The sequence below is a fragment of the Trachypithecus francoisi genome, unplaced genomic scaffold (assembly GCF_009764315.1).
Source record: "Trachypithecus francoisi isolate TF-2019V2 unplaced genomic scaffold, Tfra_2.0 Contig01585, whole genome shotgun sequence".
In the NCBI taxonomy this organism is placed as follows: Eukaryota; Metazoa; Chordata; class Mammalia; order Primates; family Cercopithecidae; genus Trachypithecus; species Trachypithecus francoisi.
Genome location: NW_022681444.1, coordinates 5,757,675 through 5,777,445, shown reverse-complemented (window position 1 = coordinate 5,777,445; position 19,771 = coordinate 5,757,675). Strand labels below are relative to the sequence as shown.

General features: G+C 47.2%; 1 protein-coding gene across 5 annotated transcripts in view; it reads right to left on the bottom strand.

Annotated features, from left to right (window-relative positions):
* The window catches only part of SLC25A25 (solute carrier family 25 member 25), a 44,913-nt gene that overhangs the window by 10,686 nt on the left and 14,456 nt on the right, over positions 1 to 19,771 (bottom strand). Inside the window, exon 1 of one of the 5 annotated variants that reach the window (XM_033192106.1) lies at positions 7,166 to 8,483. The exons of 2 other annotated variants lie outside the window; for them this stretch is intronic. In XM_033192106.1, the coding sequence (XP_033047997.1) occupies positions 7,166 to 7,384 (219 nt within the window). In that variant the 5' untranslated portion in view covers positions 7,385 to 8,483. Of the gene's footprint in view, positions 1 to 537; positions 1,703 to 7,165; positions 8,484 to 19,771 lie in introns of those variants that run through there. 2 more of the 5 variants (XM_033192096.1, XM_033192101.1) reach the window with 2 other exon arrangements.

Here is a 19,771-nt window from a genome sequence, read left to right as displayed (position 1 = left end):
GAGAAACTGATTAACCGAGAAGCCGAAGAGGCAAGGGGCCTCCAGACTCTGCAGCTTGGCTTCCCCACCTTCCAGGCAGACACAGGCCCTGCTCCACAGGGATGTCTAAGGGTCGAGAAGGTGGGAGGCTCCCTCACCCCCACACCAGGGACGGGCAGCTCCCCCACCAGCACCCACAACTCCTGGGCCTCCCTGCCTTCTCCTCCCTTGCACTATGGCCTGCCCCCCTAGACCCCTTTCTGGCTCTGTACTTCTCAGGAACACCCCCCTCATTCCGGCAAAAGGAATTTCCTTTCTGAAAGTCCATTTCTCACAACAGCCTTTGCTAGAATTCCAGCCTTCCCGGGAAGTCACGTGAAAACCAGTCACTACTGTGACGTACACGTGCCAGCCATAGCCACATGACAATGGGAAAAAAACTCCTACATTTCAGACATTTTTTCCTCTCGGTGGGGGATGGTTCATGCATGCTCAGCCATTCACTCAACAAATACCACTTGAACGCGCCTCTCCCTTCCGCGTGGTCACCCCACAGACCTGCTTCCACTGGCGGTAGGTGGAGAACTCCTGGGAGGGGATGAAGACGCTGAGCTTGAAGATGGACTTCAGCTCGGCAGGGAGCCCCTTGGACTCGAAGTACTGGAACTCGGTCTGGGCCTCCCCGATGACCGGCACGTACAGGCACAGACAGAGCATGTTGGCAGCTTGCTGGGTGCTCCACTGCCCTCACCACTGGGAGCAAGTTCCCTAAATGCTGCCGGTCCCAGGGAAACTTGCATAAGACAAGCCCGGCCTCAGCTGTCATTGGCTGCTTAAGCCCTGCCCTTTTACTTAATTGAAAAAAAGAAAAAAACCCTCCCACGGCAAGTCCTGCCAACAGCCAATGAACACAGAGCCCGGCGGGGAGAAGGTGGCATCGGGTTGCTCAAGTGAGAGGCACATAGATGAGGGTTGACGTCACCGCTCCCTCCCTGCAGTTAATTCTTGGAGAAGAGGTCGGGTGGCGCGTTCTGCCTGCCTGGGTACCAGGTACAGAGCCCAAACAAACCTTCACCCTCTGGCTCTAGCTGCCAACCCCTCCAAATGAACAAACAGCCTATGGCCTGTTTCCACACAAGGTCCCCACACGTGTCACACAACACAACAGTTTTCTCCTTTTAGTAAATCATTCCTAACTGAAAAATCAGTAGATGGAGACAGAGCTGATCGCCACTGAATACGGGCCCAGTTTAGCTGTGAGGACAGGAGGCTGAGGGGTGGTTGAGAGCCAGGTGCCCAGTCACCCTGGAAAGTGGACCCCACCATGGGACTGTGTATCCCGCAGGGGAGCTGCCCTGGCCACACACGGCTCCAGGCACAGTTCTAGCTGGTTCCTGCTCCAGGGAGCCTGCAGCCCTCCACAGCCCACATTGCATTGAAACCTCTTCCAGGCCATTCTGCTATGTGAGCACCAGCTTCACCTAGGGGCCCCAGAGTGCCCAGGAGCTGACATGATGGGGTTGGGAAGAGGACACCATGGCGAAGGACCCCCCAGAAGCATCAATCTGGGGTTAGCCGAGGCCTCACATGAGATCCACAGTCTTCAATGCCCACGTCCACTCAGAACACGTAGGAGCCCAGTCTTACTCACAGTCAGAACTTTGCTGTTCAACACAGAAGATTTTTAAATGTAAAGTCATAGCCAGGCGTGGTGGCGCACGCCTGTAATCCCAGCTACTGGGGAGGCTGAGGCACGAGAATTGCCTGAACCCAGGAGGCAGAGGTTGCACTGTGCCAGGATTGTGCCACTGCACTCCAGCCTGGGCAACAGAGTGAAACTGTGTCTCAAACAAAAAAGTAAATTCATTAAAATGAAATGAAATTACAAACTCAGTTCCCCAAGATAGCCACACAGAGTCACTGGGCCTTTCTGCCACCACGGGAACGTCACTGGGCAACACAGCTCGAGAACGAGCCTTTCGGCGCAGGACGATTCTCCGCAGGCCGGCCTGAATTCTCCACTCATTCCTTCCCCCCAGATTCGTGCTGCGGAGGAAGAGACCACGTCACCAAGATGAGAACAGGCTCAGTCTCACCCTTGTTCCTTCTACAGCGCGCCACTTCCTAATATAGACTACATCTTCCCACTACCGGGATGGATAAAAATGGATAGTTATTACTTGGGGATCACAGAAGTAAAAGGACTTCTTAATGCACTAAAAAGCTTGTTGTTAACTTGTAAAGAGGGTATTACAAGATGTTGATACTAACACACAACATTATGAAACAGAGATCATGACAAGTGATACGACATTTAGGCCCTTCTAACAGAGATGTGATAACGAGTCTGTGAGAACAGGTCTTGGGCTACCCTAGCGACGGATCCTATGAGGTCGTACTGGATTATCCAGGCAGATTCCTGCTCAGCTGCCACTAAATCCATGACACTCAGCTGTCTCTTAAGCTGCCCAATCCAGAATGTTCTGCCTTGGGCTATTTTAACACGCATCTTATCTCTACCACCAGGGTCCTTGAAGGTGGAAGGCTCTTGCTTCAAACCCTTGAACCTCCTTGTCTGGAACTAACCTTTTGCCTTGATCAAATAAGGTGCTTCATGAACAGCTTCCAATGAGTGAATTAGCTCAGGGGCCTCTAAGACCCCAATAAACAAACTCATAACCATACTTGATGAAGGCCTATTTTTCTGAGCATCTGCAAATAGAGTTGTCAGGGCATTATACTCAAATGAACAAGATAATGTATCATTATTATTATTATTATTATTATTATTATTATTATTTTTGAGACAGACTCTCACTCTGTCACCCAGGCTGGAGTGTGGTGACATGATCTTGGCTTACTGCAACCTCTGCCTCCCAGGTTCAAGCGATTCTTGTGCCTCAGCCTCCCGAGTGGTTGGGATTACAGGCACTCACCACCACACCTGGCTAATTTTTGTATTTTTAGTAGAGACTGGGTTTTACCATGTTGGCCAGGCTGGTCTCCAACTCCTGGCCTCAAGTGATCTGCCTGCCTCGGCCTCCCAAAGTGCTAGGATTACAAGTACGAGCCACTGCACCTAGCCTCTATTATTTTATTTTAAAGGAGGTTCACATTTATAAACAAAAGAGCTGAACCTTAAAATGCTGGTCTTTAGGAATGCTCATTCTATTTTATAAAATGAGATGTTGCCCTATTACAAAATTATTGTTTGCTTCTGAAACTAAATTACACAGATCTGTTGAGTATCTCATTTTAGTGATGACTGCAGTCATTCTAATATAAAAAAGCAAATATTTTGACGAATAAATTCAATTGAAGATTTCATTTTCTAATAAAGTATATTTTAAAAATAACCATTGAGTTTTATAATGTATCTAACAAAAGAAATCTGAGAAGAGATTTGAAAATGATACTAAATAAAAGTGAAACCTGTGTTTTTTTTTTTTTTTCTTTCCTAAGATGGAGTCTTGCTCTGTCACCCAGGCTGGAGTGCAGTGGCGTGATCGTGGCTCACTACAACCTCTACCTCCTGGGTTCAAGCGATTCTCCTGCCTCAGACTCCCGAGTAGCTGGGACTACAAGTGCCCACCAGCACACCCGGCTAATTTTTAAAAGGGTTCTAACTTATTTGCTGCTGTGACTGAGTCCCATGGAATGTCTTCATTGGATAAACTTCAATTGGCGTCTGCTTATTTAAATCATCCATCCTACTGAGTTTCACAGGTAACTCAGGACTCCATTTTCATATAAAAATGGAGAATTCTACCCAAATAAGCCAATCTCTAGGTGCTAGTGCTCAGGACAACTGCTCTATTCCTGGAATTGCAGACTGTGGGGGCCTAGAGGGGCTCTGGGATCATCCCTTAATCTCCGGGTTAAGCAAACAGGCCTGGGAGAGGTGACCTGATTTGCCCAATTCCCGAAGCCTGTCAATGGCAGGGCAGGGCCTCGCACCCAGGGTTCTTGTTACAATATCCACTTCAAACAGCACCCAAAACAGATTTTAGTATTCAGTTCCCAAAGGATGCCGGTAAGCCGGACACTGGGAATGACAGTAGGTGATACCTCATACTGGAAGGCGGCAGGTGTGTGGGAAAGGTGTAACTTGAACAAGTTGAGCCCTAGTTAAATACAACCAAAAACAGTGTTTGTGTCACAGCTTCTGAACGCCTCTATGAGAACTAGATTATGGAGGAACTAAAGCAGGCCTCGGGTTTTAGCTCTGATGCTTCACACCGGCCTGCTTGACACTCCAAGATCTGGGCACAACGCGCATTGTGTGCGATGCCTCTCTGCTCTTTGTTATTCTGACTGTGTGGCACAGATCCTCCTCGGTTTCAGCTCCTCCGACGTCCATTCCTATGACTAGTATTCGGAAACAGTGACAGCAACACTAGGACCCTTAGGATTCAGATTGCAATTAATCTATAAAATAGCAGTTCCTCTCTTGAGCATCTTCTCACAGCAAATCTGCCAATGCCACCAAAAGCTTTCCTTGTTCTACCACTATGTTACATGCCGGAAGAAAAAAGGTGCTTCAGGTAAGGGCCAGAATACCATGAATAAGAACAGGGCAGGTACAGTGCCTCTGGGAGTGTAGCATTAGGTCAGAAAGTTCCTCTCTCCTCCTCTGCAATGACTCAGACTTAGCCAGGAATATTAATATGTGAGGGAGCTTTGCCAGCATCCAGCCGCTCAAGCCCCACCCACCCTTAAGGCTCTCAAACCTCATTGGCGGCTGTGGCCACAGTGTCATTTGATGATCAGGTTGCCATGACAGCCTAGTGTAGCCGGTTTCCAATGAAACCTGCCTACATTTGGCAGTTACACACACAATGAGCAAAATTCTCTGTGCTTCCGAGAAGACAGCCCCTCAGGATTTGAAAGCTTGCATGCCGCTGAGGGCACCTCCCACTCCAGAGTAATGGCTTTCTTCTCCAACTGAAGATTAACTGTAAGACAAAGATAAAGGGAAAAACTGGAACAGTTCCTAGAATAAAAGCTTGCAGGAACCTGACTCACTAGCAGACATATTTAAACAGGGGAAGTGAGAGCCAAACAAAGTAGTGCTTCTGGGATGCTGAGAAGCCCGAGAATCCAGGTGAACTTTCCTTTTTCTTTTTTTTTGAAACAGAATCTCGCTCTGTTACCCAGGCTGGAGTGCAGTGGCGCAATCTCGGCTCACTGCAACCTCTGCCTCCTGGATTCAAGCGATTCTCCTGTCTCAGCCTCCCGAGTAGCTAGGACTACAGGCACCCGCCACCACGCCCAGCTAATTTTTGTATTTTGAGTAGAGACAGGGTTTCACTGTCTCGAGGCTGGTTTCGAACTCCTGACCTCGTGATCCGTCCACCTCGGACTCCCAAAGTGTTGGGATTACAGGCATGAGCCACTGCGCCTGGCCTAAAGTGAACTTTTCAAAAACGTTTCCAAAACATTCTGGGGGTCCTTTTTGTGATTTGGTGAGGCCAGCCCCAATCAGCCAGTGATCACAAACCCCAAACACCTTCAGAGCACTGCTCTGGAAAAGGATGCGGGCTGCATCCATGCTCCTGTTGCTCCAGTTCTTGATCTATCTGCTTTGAGAGTCTATGCTTTCCAGACGTGCTTTCTCTCTGGCTTCAAACCCAACCAGCTGCACCATATCCCACTTGGGGCTCCCTCCATTTGCAGCCAGCTGAACTGTCTCTCCATGGGGATCAACCAGTAAAAGGTGTGGGTCTCTTGATTCTGCAGGCCAGGAACTAAGCTGCTCAGAACAGACAGTCCTACCCTGAGGCAGCCCCTGGGGGGAGAGCTGGCAAGGGGGTATTGTATGATGCTGAAAAATAGAGCAGCTAATTGCTAAAGACAAAAATAGGTGATTTTAAAAGGCAGTCAGCTATTCGAGGTAGTAATAAGGCAAGCAGGTCTACAGATAAAAGTTCCTCACAAAGCTAGTGCCACAGCCATTCCAATCTTGCCTAAAACAATCAAAAGGTAAAAAGTGACACCCTCTCTTTGCATATTAAGCACGCACATCTCAGGCATAACAGACTCTGAGAGACTCGCTGCTTTGCTCAGAAGGAACCCATCAAAAACTAAGACTTCTCCCCGGTGCTCACATGACTGCAAGTGTTATTACATCAAAAGTCTCTAGTAGCAAAGGCAAAATGAACTTTTATTTCTTAAATGCAGCAATTCAACTTAACATTTCTGTGGTATCTACAATGTGCCAAACAGGGCAGAATCTCCTTTTCTTCTCTGATTTTTATCCTGAGTAAAAAGATTCAAAATAACCAAAGCTCAGGAGGTGAACAAGGTCACTCCTTCGGCAGGGAGGAGAAATCTGAGCCAAATGGCAATTTCCTTTCTGATACTGAGCACTGCATTAGTCTCGTTAAAAACTGCTTTCCTAAGGAGACAACCAGGCAGCACAGGACAAGGATTTGGGGGTGAAATCTCAGCTCTACCTCTCTTTAGTTGTTTAACCCTGGGCAAATAATGTAACCGTTCTGCCCCTCAGTTTCCTCATCTATGAAATGGGGATACTACCACTTACCTTGGCTCTTGTGAGGATGGTAACTCACGCTCTGGGCTCAGGAGGGATGAAAGACCCCAGAGTTGGCAGACTTGCAGCGGCCGCAGTCATTTCCAGAGGGGCACCAGCCTCTGCGCCTCATGACTCCAGCCTCTCCTCGGACCCAGTCTCACGCCTTCACTCTTCCTCCCAGACCCAAAGGAGAGATGGGTCGGACCCAGGCAAGGGGACTGTGACCTTCAGGATGCCAAGACCACCCCTACAGCTCCAAGCAACTGGGTTCCACAGTCGAGGCGCACTCTCGCCCCTTTAGCTTCGCCCTTCCTGAGCTGTTCAGAAAAGCTAAGGCACACTTTCACAGTCTGCCCCTCACTTTCAAATGGCCTTCTTCAGCCAAACTAACAAATCCTAAGGCAAATCTATCGCAACCTTCCTTCCCTCAACAGCCACACTGGGGTGATCGCAGTGGGTAATGCAGCTTTCACAGAGGCCACAGAAAGATTTTAGATTGAATTTGTGGGCTTCCTCATTGCCTACCACTTCTCCCTGAACCCCAAACTAATGTTATGAGTTCTCCCTTCCTCCCCACACTCGTTTTTTTCCCCAGGAAAATGATCCCAGACCAGGCCCTAAACTAGGAGGTCCTCTTGAGGCCAACATTACCTTAGGAAACTGCTCTGCAGGTCCAACCACCAGCAGAATGGTGGGTCTCTTTTCCGTGGCCTCAGCCCTTCCGTCCTGTTTCCCCAAAAAGCTTGCCATCTGGTCTGTCCGGGCAGGGGCTGGGGTGCCTCTGACTTCATGATCGTCCCCCTCTCTGGAGCCTTGGCACCCAGCCCTGGGGAAAAAGCTAGCTAGGAAATGCCACAGCATCTGCAACATCACAGTCTCCTCCAAACGCCTCCGATGGTGACTGTTCACTTTTGAGGGATGTGACCACAATACCAAGGCTCTCTGGCTACACAGCTGCTGGGAAGACTGGCCTGGGAGTTCTCAGGCTGGAAGCTCTGCGTGCAGGGGCGGTTTCCTGCTTTTTCAAATGTGCTAGCACTGCTGTCGTGCCCGGCCTGAGAAGTAGCTCACTGTAAGGGAGCCTTGCCGGGCTGCCGGCAATAAGGAGAAAGCAGCTGGAGCTTCTTCAATAACAACTCACTTCTGCAGGTGACGGTGAGCAAACATTTGGCTTTTTTAAAAAACAACAACAAAAAGGAAAACGCGACAGCCAAGCAGACCACTCCCAGAGGCAGCAAGCAACTTCGAGCTCCCAGTTATTCAGCTGTCCTCGCTCATCACCCAAGCCGAGGACCCGAGCATCCAGTCTGCATTCTCACTGCAGCAGAGCCCGGCCAATCACCTCTGCCGACACTACCAAGTTCATTATCCCCACCAGCACCAGCCCTCCAATCACAAGCAGCTGATTGCCTGCATGAAGCCCGGCAATTCTGCAGGGAGGTGCAGACTCAAGCTCCAGATGAGGCTCAGCTTACAGAATCCACTCTGAGCTGGCTCCTTAGCAAAAGTAACTCCCTGTCCTCCACCCGGGTTGCTTCCAGAAGGCATTCGCCATCAAGTGCAACACCATCAACAGTCCTTGGCAGCACGTCCTAAGAGCATTCTAGAAACATTTTTCCTTGTTTCAAGATCCAGTTTTCTCCAACAGAGCACACGCCATATCACAGCAGCTACTTCTGCTGCGTCTATCTCCAGAAGATGAGCTGCCTCGGAGCAGGGACCAAGTCACAGATCTTTCTGCCCCTAGGACTAGGCACAGATTAAGTCTGTAGATTGAACTGTGTAAAAGGTCATAAATAAAAAGGAATTAATCTTTGGTCATTTGTTTCTTGGTTTACTAACAGATAAAGGCACTGGCTACTGTCATCCCTCACTGCGGTGACCCTCTGATAGTGTTCACAACCTTTACTGATTGATTGATTGATTGATTGAGACAGAGTCTTGCTCTGTCATCCAGGCTGGAGTGCAGTGGGTCACTCTCGGCTCAACGCAACCTCCACCTCCCGGGTTCAAGCGAATTCTCCTGCTTCAGTCTCCCGAGTAGCTGGGATTACAGGCGCCCGCCACCATGACTGGCTAATGTTTGTATTTTTAGTAGAGACAGGGTTTCACCATGTTGGCCAGGCTGGTCTCAAACTCCTGACCTCAAGTGATCCACCCACCTTTGCCTCCCAAAGTGCTGGGATTACAGGCGTGAGCCACCATGCATGGCCCCACAACCATTATTTAAAAAATACAAACACAAAGCTGGATGTGGTGGCTCACGGTTATAATCCCAACACTGGGAGGGCAAGGCAGGCAGATCATCTGAGGTCAGGAGTTCAAGACCAGCCTGGCCAACATGGTGAAACCCCGTCTCTACTAAAAACAGAAAAATTAGCCGGGCATGGTAGCAGGCGCCTGTAATCCCAACTACTTGGGAGGCTGAGGTAGGAGAATCACTTGAACCCAGGAGGCGGAGGTTGCAGTGAGCCAAGATCACACCATTGTATTCTAGCCTGGGCAACAAGAGTGAAATTCCATTTCAAAAAAAAAAAAAAAAACACAAAATCAACTTGTTAAAAGACAAAGTATAGAAGAAAGGGGATTGTGTGCTGCCATTTATTCCTAGCTTGTATTTGTGAAGACGGCCTCTGGAAAGACAATCAAATTGAAGAGAGGATGTGCGGAAGGGAGGGCACTTGGGGCTTTGAGAGAAGAAAGGCAGATGAGAGATGTGTTTTCACCATCCTCTTAAATCTTGCGAAACTGAACCATAAGCATGTATGACCCAGACATACACACACACACACACATAAATAAAACAATTATTGAAAAAGAAGGCCGAGCGCAGTGTCTCACACCTGTAATCCCAGTACTTTGGGAGATGAAGTGGGCCGGCTGCCTGAGCTCAGGAGTCTGAGACCAGCCTGGGCAATGTGGAGAAACCAGCCTCTACAAAAAGTAAAAAAAATTAGCCAGGCACTGTGGTGCATGCTGTAGTCCCAGCTACTCAGGAGGCTGAGAGGTGGGAGGATCACTTGAGCGTGGGTGGTCAAGGCTGCAGTGAGCCATCACTGTGCCACTGCAGTCCAGCCTGGGTGACTGAGTGAGACCCTGTCTCAAAAAAAAAAAAAAAAGATGATATGGAGAGAAAGCAAGACAGTTGAGATGGGGTCCTAAGGCTTGTTCTGAAAGCTGAAGGAGCCTGTATCTGTTGCCCTCTCACTAGATAAACAGAACTTGTCCAGAAGCAGTTTTGCATGTTGATTAAATGTACAGTCTCTGGAGCCAGACCCCAAATTCCAATCCTGACCATCACTTATTAGCTGTATAATCTTGGCTAAGTTACTTCAGCTCTCTGTGCTTCACTATCCTTATGTGCAAAACGGGGTTAGTACTTCATAGAAAGGGTTAAAGACTAAATTAGAGAATATATAAAGCTCTTAGGACAGTACATGGAGCTATTAGCTATTTTATTATTATTATTACCTACAAAATGATTGTGAGTCATCCAACTAGGTCATTTTAATACTAAAGAAGAGCCAGTCCACAGCCAAAAACCCTAAGGAAATAAAAATCCTTTGGCCAGGCGTGGTGGTTCACGTCTGTAATCCCAGTACTTTTGAGAGGCTGAGGCAGATCTTTTGAGCCCAAAGTTTGAGACCAGCATAGCCAACACAATGTGACTCTGTCTCTACAAAAAAATCAAAAATTAGCCGGGCATGGTGGTGCGTACCTGTAGTCCCAGCTATGTGGGAGGCTGAGGTGGGAGAATCACCTGAGCCTGGGAAGTGGAGGCTGCAGCCTGGGTGACAGAGTGAGACCCTGTCTCAAAAATAAATAAATCAATCCTTTAATGAATGTGAACCCTGTTTCTAGGCACAGAAAGTCTGGCCAGATGGAAGAGATAGTGATGTTTTGGCCTCCCATCTACAGACATAAGAGAAATCCTTATTTAGATTACCGCTTTTTAATTTAATGCACTTCCTCCTACCACAGAACTGAGTTATGAGTTCAAGGGCTTCCAGCCAAGATGGGACCAAGTCACCTTCCTGCCTATAACTACAAGTGCAGACAAAACATAGAAAACAGGCCGGGCGCGGTGGCTCACGCCTGTAATCCCAGCACTCTGGGAGGCCGAGGCAGGCGGATCACAAGGTCAGGAGATCGAGACCATCCTGGCTAACACGGTGAAACCCCGTCTCTATAAAAATACAAAAAATTAGCCGGGTGCGGTGACGGGCGCCTGTAGTCCCAGCTACCTGGGAGGCTGAGGCAAGAGAATGGCGTGAACCCGGAGGCGGAGCTTGCAGTGAGCCGAGATCGCGCCACTGCACTCCAGCCTGGGCAACAGAGCAAGACTCCGTCCCCCCAAAAAAAAAAAAAAAAAAACAAACATAGAAAACAATCTTTCCCAGCCATTGGACAACAGGCTAAGGACACTGATTCCTGAGAAATGTATACAAATGAAGCCAGGAGCGCCTCCCATTGCCCCAGCTTCCTGCCTGGAGCTTCTAGTCTAGGTGCAGAGCGGAGAAGCCAGGTGGAACCCAGCAGCCTCCTGATGTTCAAGAGATGGGGCTGGGAGGCTGGGGAGGCCAGGCCAGGGCAGCTGGAGTGCGCGAGACAGAGCACTGGAGAGGAGGGAGCTGCACAGAGGGTGAGCGCCTTCAAGGGTCCCCAGGGAGTCACAGCGCATGGGTAGGAGGAACCTACCTGAGCATGGACAAGAACCATCCCAAAGGATCACAGGGCTAGGAATAGTCCCGTTCCCATCAGCCAGAGTGGAAAACCTCAGAATACAGGGAGGTTCAGAAACAGTGCTCAGAGGGTTTTGCCTCTACAATGAGGCAAAGCCAGCCCTCGGCTAAATGCTGTCCTTGTTCCGCCCAACAAAGCAACCCCTGCAAGGGTCAAACTACTCCAAGATAAAGCTCAAGAATATTCATAGGAATACACTAACAACTAGCAACCAAGAGGGTGAACTCCAGTAAAAAAAATGAATAGGAACTACAAAGAAGCAGGAAAAGACCCATCATGAGGACAGAAATCAATAGAGACTGAGCAGAAATGATAGACTTAGGACACAGGGACATTCAAAATGATCATAATTGTACTTCCTATGCACAAGAAAGTAAAGATCAAGTATGTCATACAAAGACTCTGTAGATTAAAAAGCCCCACCTCAAACTACATAAAAACTACAATATCTCAGATGAAAAATGGTTTTAACAGATCAGACGCTGCAGAAGAAAAGATTAATAAACTTGAAGACACAGTAATAGAAACTTCCTAAAATAAAACACAGAGGAAACAAAACAGAGCATTGGTGAGTGGTGGGATGACCCAAACAGGTTAACACCCATAGCTGGAGTCCATGAAGGAGGGGGCTGAAAAAATAATTTAAAGAAATAATGGCCACATTTTTCTCCAAATTTATTTATTTATTTATTTTTATTTTTATTTTTTTGAGACGGAGTCTGGCTCTGTCCCTCAGGCTGGAGTGCAGTGACGCCATCTCAGCTCACTGCAAGCTCCCCCTCCCGGGTTCACGCCATTCTCCTGCCTCAGCCTCCCGAGTAGCTGGGACTACAGGCGCCCGCCACCTCGCCCGGCTACTTTTTTGTATTTTTTTTAGTAGAGACGGGGTTTCACCGTGTTAGCCAGGATGGTCTCGATCTTCTGACCTCGTGATCCGCCCGTCTCAGCCTCCCAAAGTGCTGGGATTACAGGCTTGAGCCACCGCAAATTTATTGAAAACTACAGATCTACATATCTAAGGTGCTCAACAAACCCTTAGCACAAGAAACATCAAAAAAACTAACTCTGACACATCACAACTAAATTTCGGAACATCAGTGATAAAGAGGAAATATTAAAAGCAGACAGAGAAAACAAGACCCATTATATACAGATAAGAATGACTGTGTTTCAGCCAGGCGCTGTGGCTCATGCCTATAATCCCAGCACTTTGGAAAGTTGAGGCGGGCGGATCACGAGGTCAGGAGATCGAGACCATCCTGGCCAACGTGGTGAAACCCTGTCTCTACTAAAAATACAAAAACTAGCTGGGCGTGGTGGCTCATGCCTGTAGTTTCACCTACTCAGGGGGCTGAGGCAGGCGAATCACTTGAACCTGGGAGGTGGAGGTTGCAGTGAGCTGAGATCGCACCACTGCCCTGCACTCCAGACGGCGACAGAGCGAGATTCTGTCTCAAAAAAATAAAAAGATAAATAAAAATAAAAGAATGACTGGGGACCAGGCGCAGTGGCTCACTCCTGTAATCCCAGAACTTTGGGAGGCCAAGATGGGTGGATCACAAGGTCAGGAGATTGAGACCATCCTAGCTAACATGGTGAAACCACGTCTGTACTAAAAATCCAAAAAAAAAAAAAAAAAAATTAGCCAGGCATGGTGGCGGGCACCTGTAGTCCCAGTTACCTGGGAGGCTGAGGCAGGAGAATGGCATGAACTCGGGAGGTGGAGCCTGCAGTGAGCCGAAATTGAGCCACCGCACTCCAGCCTGGGCAACAGAGCGAGACTCCACCTCGGGTGGGGGGGGTGGGAAAGATGACTGGGTTCCTGAGTGAAACAAAGGTGATTTTTTTTGTTTTGTTTTGTTTTTTTGAGACTGTGTTTTGTTTTGTCGCCCTAGGTGGAGTGCAACGGCATGATCTCGGCTCACTGCAATCTCTGTCTCTCAGGTTCAAGCAACTCTTCTGCCTCAGCCTTCTGAGGATCTGGGATTACAGGTGCAAGCCACCATACCTGGCTAATTTTTGTATTTTTAGTAGAGATGGAGTTTCACCAGGTTGGCTAGGCTGGTCTCAAACTCCTGACCTCAGGTGATCCACCCACCTCAGCTTCCCAAAGTGCTGGGATTACAGCTACACGGGAGACTGAGGCAGGAGAATCGCTTGAACTCGGGCAGCCGGGGTTGCAGTGAGCTGAGATCGCCCCACTGCACTCCAGCCTGGGCTATAGAGTAAGACTCCGTCTCAAAAAAAAAAAAAAAATTAAGAATGACTGGGGATGTCCCATCAGAAATTGTCAATCCAGAATTCTATTCCCAGAAAAATATCTTCTAAAAGCAAAGCAAATTAAGAGATTTTTTTCAGATACACAAAAGGTGAAAAAGAATTTATCACCTGCAGGTCAGATTTGCATTTACAAGAGATGTTAAAGAGAGTCTTTCAGGTGCAAGGAAAATGATACCTGATAAAAACTGAATCTATACAAAGAAATGAACGCCAGAAATGCTAACTATGTGGATAAATGAAGGACTTTTTTCTTAATATTTAAGTATCTTTTTTTTTTTTTTTGAGATGGAGTTTTGCTCTTGCTGCCCAGGCTAGAGTGCAATGGTGTTATCTCAGCTCACTGTAACCTCCGCCTCCTGGGTTCAAGCAATTCTCCTGCCCTCCTGCCTCAGACTCCCAAGTAGCTGGGATTACAGGCACCCACCACCATGCCCAGCTAATTTTTGTATTTTTAGTAGAGATGGGGTTTCACCATGTTGGCCAGGCTGGTCTTGAACTCCTGACCTCAGGTGATTCACCCACCTCGGCCTCCCAAAGTGTTGGGATTACAGGCATAAGCCACTGCTTCCAGCCTATTTAAGTATCTTTAAAAGATAAGTGACTATTTAAAGTAAAAATAAAACAGTCCACTGTGGGATTATAATGTGTGTAACAGTAAAATGCATGAGAACCACAGCTCAAAGCCTGGGAGGATAGAAATGAAAGTATACTGTTTAAGATTCTAAAACTAGGCCAGGTATGGTGACTGTCACCTGTAATCCCAGCACTTTGGGAGGCTGAGGCGGAAGGATTGCTTTAAGTCAGAAGTTTGAGACCAGTCTGGGAAACAAACTAAGATCGTGTCTCTAGAAAATATAGCAAAATTAGCCAAATGGCCAGGCACAGTGGCTCACACCTGTAATCCCAGGACTTTGGGAGGTTGAGGCAGGCGGATCACCTGAGGTCAGGAGTTTGAGACCGGCTTGACCAACATGGAGAAACCCTGTCTCTATTGAAAATACAAAATTAGCCAGATGTGGTGGTGCATGCCTGTAATCCCAGCTACTCAAGAATTGCTGGGAGGTAGAGGTTGCGGTGAGCTGAGATCACGCCATTGTACTCCAGCCTGGGCAACAAGAGAAAAACTCCATCTCAAAAAAAAAAAAAAAAAAAAAAAAAAAAAAAAATTGCCGAGTATAGTGGCTCACACCTGTAGTCCCAGGTACTCGGGAGGGTAAGGCAGGAGGACTGTTTGAGCCCACAAATTCAAGGTTGCAGTGAGATATGGTCACACCACACACTCTAGCCTGAGCAACAGAGTGAGATCTTGTCTAAAAAAACAAACAAACAAAAAAACACCCAACTTGACCACACTGACATTTACAGAATACTCCACCCAACAGCAGCCGAATACACATTCTTTTCAAGTGCACTCAGAACATATTCCACCCATAAAACAAGTCTCGATCACTTTCAAAGCCTTCAACTCATACAAAGTATGTACTTTGACCACAGTGGAATTAAATTGGAAAAAAATGACAAGTACCTACCTGTAGTTCCTGCTACTAGGGAGGCTGAGGTGGGAGGATTGCTTGAGGCCAGGAGTTCAAGACCAGCCTGGGCAACACAGCAAGATCCAGTCTCTTAAAAAAAAAAAAAAAAAAGGTATTTGGAAAATACCTAAATATTTGGAAATTAAATAACACAACTGTACATGATTCATGTGATATGTCAAAGAAGAAATCAAAAAGGAAATTAGAAAGTATTTTGAGTGGTAAGAAAGCACAACATATTAAAATTTGTAGGATGCAGCCACAGCAGTACTTAGAAGGAAATACCTATATTAGAAAAGAGAGGTCTCAAATCAGTGACTTCAGCTTCCAACTTAAGACATCAGAAAAGAACAAATTAAACCCAAAGCAAGCAGAAGAAAAAAAAATAAACTAGGTGCTAGCAATCATGTCTTATTTATCTTAAACTTCCCTAGACCAGCACCTAAGACAGGAATCGATGGGAATGTGTTCACTGCATACCTTGCCTATATGTATTTAAATATATATATTGCCTATATGTAAAGATAGGGTCTTGCTATGTTGCACAGGCTTGTCTTGAACTCCTGGGCTCAAGTGATCCTCCCATCTTGGCCTCCTCACCTTGAATTACAGATGTAATTCACCACACCTGTTCCAAATTTTTTTTTTTTTTTTTTTTGAGACAGAGTTTTGCGCTTGTTGCCCAGGCTGGAGTGCAGTGGTGTGATCTATGGTTCACTACAACCTCCACCTCCTGGCTTCAAGTGATTCTCCTGCCTCAGTCTCCCGAGTAGCTGGGACTACAGGCGCCCGCCACCACACCCAGCTAAGTTTTATATTTTTAGTAGAGATGGGGGTTTCACCATGTTGGTCAGGATGGTCTCGAACTTCTGACCTCAAGTGATCCTCCCACCTTGGCCTCCGAAAATGTTGGGATTACAGGTGTGAGCCACTGTGTCCGGCCCAATATATATTTTTTAAAACATTTTTCTTGGCCGGGCGCAGTGGCTCAAGCCTGTAATCCCAGCACTTTGGGAGGCTGAGACGGGCGGATCACGAGGTCAGGAGATCGAGACCATCCTGGCTAACACGGTGAAACCCCGTCACTACTAAAAATACAACAACTAGCTGGGCGAGGTGGCTGGCGCCTGTAGTCCCAGCTACTCGGGAGGCTGAGGCAGGAGAATGGCGTAAACCCGGGAGGCGGAGCTTGCAGTGAGCTGAGATCTGGCCACTGCACTCCAGTCTGGGCGACAGAGCGAGACTCCGCCTCAAAAAAAAAAAAAAAACAAAAAAAAAAACAACAAAAAAAACATTTTTCTTGCGTCTTTGATTTCCTTGCAGGTTAATATAGTACATTTCTTTCCTTTCACATCCAGCTTTCTTGGGTAGGATGGATCACCCATATTCAGGGACAGACTGCCAAGTGTAACCTTGTAAAAGTAGCTTATAAACATCAATAGAACCTGGTTAAGAGGAGGTTAATACCTGCAGAAATAACCACTGTTCTAAGAATCTAGACAATAGAGGCTTGATGGTGTCAATGAAAAGAGTCAAATTCTGTAAAATATGTAAAGAGGTTTATTGTGAGCCAGATATAAGTGACCAAGGCCCATGATACAGTCCCAGGAGGTCCTGAGAACACAAGACCAAGGTGGTTGGGTTATAGCTTGATTCATACATTTTAGGGGGACAGAAGTGACAAGAAGACATCAGTCAATACATGTAAGGTGTACATTGGTTCAGCCCGGTAAGGTGGGACAACTTGAAGGCGGGGGTTTCCGGATCATAGTTGGATTCAAAAATTTTCTGATTGGCAATTGGTGTTGAAAGGGTTATTATCTAAAGACCTGGAATCAATAAAAAGGAGTGTCAGGCCAGGCGTGGTGGCTCACGCCTGTAATCCCAGGACTTTGGGAGGCCGAGGTGGGCTCCTGTAATCCCAGCTACTTGGGAGGCTGAAGCAGGAGAATCGTTTGAACCCAGGAGGCGGAGGTTGCAGTGAACCAAGATGGCGCCACTGCACTCCATCCTAGGTGACAGAGTGAGACTGTCTCCAAAAAAAAAAATCTGTTTTAATGTTACCACTGGTTGCTTGTGCCTGAATTGCAGAGAGGAGGGTATAATTAGGCATGTCCCTCCCTTCCCATCATGGCCTGAATTAGTTTTTTGCGTTTACCTGGAATGCCCTTAGCCCACTGAGGTCCATTCAGTTGGTTGGTGGAGCTTAGAATGGGTACTTTTAAGAGAACAGATTCTAATGGAATACACCTCTAGAGGGAAGTAGTGAGTCGAAACATGGGCACTTGACTTATTCCAAATTACTCTGATAAAATGCCCAGAGTACAAAGGTGCCTGGAGTACCACACACAAAGACAATGGGAGAATCTCAAGGGAGTCTTAGAAGAACAATGCAAAAAGTGAAAGCGATTTCTCACGACTGAGGGACTCCACAGCAATCTCCAAGTCTCCTCACCTCCTTGCTTAACTGCCTAGTACCCATCTTAGAAATATTAACACTCAGTTGGGCACAGGGGCTCACGCCTGTAATCCCAGAATTTAGGGAGGCCGAGGAGGGCGGATCACAAGGTCAGGAAATCGAGACCATCCTGGCTAACACGGTGAAGCTCCGTCTCTACTAAAAATGCAAAAATAAAAAATTAGCCGGGCGTGGTGGCGGGCGCCTGTAGTCCCAGCTACACAGGAGGCTGAGGCAGGAGAACGGCGTGAACCCGGGAGGCGGAGCCTGCAGTGAGCGGAGATCTCGCCGCTGCACTGCAGCCTCGGCAACAGAGCCATAATCCATCTCAAAAAAAAAAAAAAAAAGAAAAGAAATATTAATACTCAGAAGCCATGAGAGGGAAGAGTATTAACACTTTTTAGAAAGTTAACAGATGAAGTGAGATTTTATTTGACAGAAAGTCAGAATGATTAGGCTGACTGATTTGATGAGGACTGGCACAGCCAATATGGTCATACAGAAGTCCTTTTCCATGAATTAAATGAGTCAAATCTGCAGCTCTAAGATTTTGACCAAAACCAGAACCCAAACCAAGACCAACAAACAAAAACTTTTTATTTTTTTTTTGAGACAGAGTCTCACTCTGTTGCCCAGGCTGGAGTGCTGCAGTGGCATGATCTCAGCTCACTGCAACCTCCACCTCCCGGGTTCAAGCGAGTCTTCTGCTTCAGCCTCCTGAGTAGCTGGGACTACAGGTGCCTGCCACCATGCCCAGCTAACTTTTCTATTTTTTAGTAGAGAGGGACTGGCTGGTCTTGAACTCCTGACCTTGTGATCTGCCCACCTCAGTCTCCCAAAGTGCTGGGATTACAGGCGTGAGCCACTGCACCTGGCCTCAAGCAAAAACATTTAAAGCAGATGTACAGGCCGGGTGCGGTGTCTCACACCTGTAATCCCAGCACTTTGGAGGCCAAGATGGATGGATCACCTGAGGTCAGGAGCTGGAGACCAGCCTGGCCAACATGGTGAAACCCCGTCTCTACTAAAAATACAAAAATTAGCCGGGAGTAGTGATTCTAGCTACTTGGGAGGCTGAGGCAGGAGAATCGCTTGAATCCGGGAGGTGGAAGTTGCAGTGAGCCAAGATTGCGCCACTGCACTCTAGCCTGGGCAACAGAGCGAGACTCTGTCTTAAAATAAAATAAAATAAAAATAATAAAGCAGATGTACAAAATATGTAAGGGGATATGCTATTTTCAAAATTACTTTTGGGTGGTACAGGAGGCAAGAGTTTGAAGACTGTCTTTTATATACTGATACATGGCAGTGCCAGTCTATTCCAGAGGCAGTACTGTAGCAGGTGAATGTCAGTCTCTGCTGGAATGAACCAATCAGCCAACAGAAACACTCAGCTCCTAGGTGCTGCCTGCGCTGGGCGGCTGGAGTTTCAGGCTGTAAGGCAGGACTCTTAAACACCCACCTGGTGTGACTCAGCAACAATTGGACAACGAAGAGCCACAACTCACCTCATTTGGCACAAGTGGAACTAAGGTAAGGCAGATGACGGAATTGCAATAATGAAATAAGGAAATCTGTGATCTATTTCCATTTTAGGAAATAGAACCGGAAAATCTAGCTCTGACAAAAACTCCCTAAAGAAAACTCCTGTAACTGTGGAAGGAAAAGAGAAGTCTGGCACGAAAACCCTCAGTCTTGTGGATGGCTTCTGTTTACTCCTGGTGAAAAGCCAGTTCCCCTCAAGGTTCTAAGTTCAAGGTGAATGCCTATTAAAGATGTCTTTTTCTTTTCTTTACAAGAAAGTTAGAGGCATACAAAATTTACACAACCCTAAGTGTAGGATTTTAAGATGTAAGATTTAAGTCAAGTTCTGCAGAAGCAAGACTCTGCGTGGAAACATGGCATTTCTACTTTATTTTATTTTATTTTGAGACAGGGTCTGGCTCTGTCACCCAGGCTGGAGTGCAGGTGTGATCATGGCCACTGCAGCCTCACTACCTCAACCTCCCAAGTAGCTGGGACCACAGGTATGCCTGGCTAATTTTTTTACATTTTTTGTAGCGATTGGGTCTCCCTATGTTGCCCAGGCTGGTCTCCAACTCCTGGCCTCAAGAAGTCCTCCCACCTCAGCCTCCCAAAGTGCTGGGAGTACAGACATGAGCCATCGTGCCCGGCCTCGTTTCTCTTCTTTTTCTGCTCTTATAAGAGCACGATTCTCCTTTAGATTAGACATGTGCACCAAGC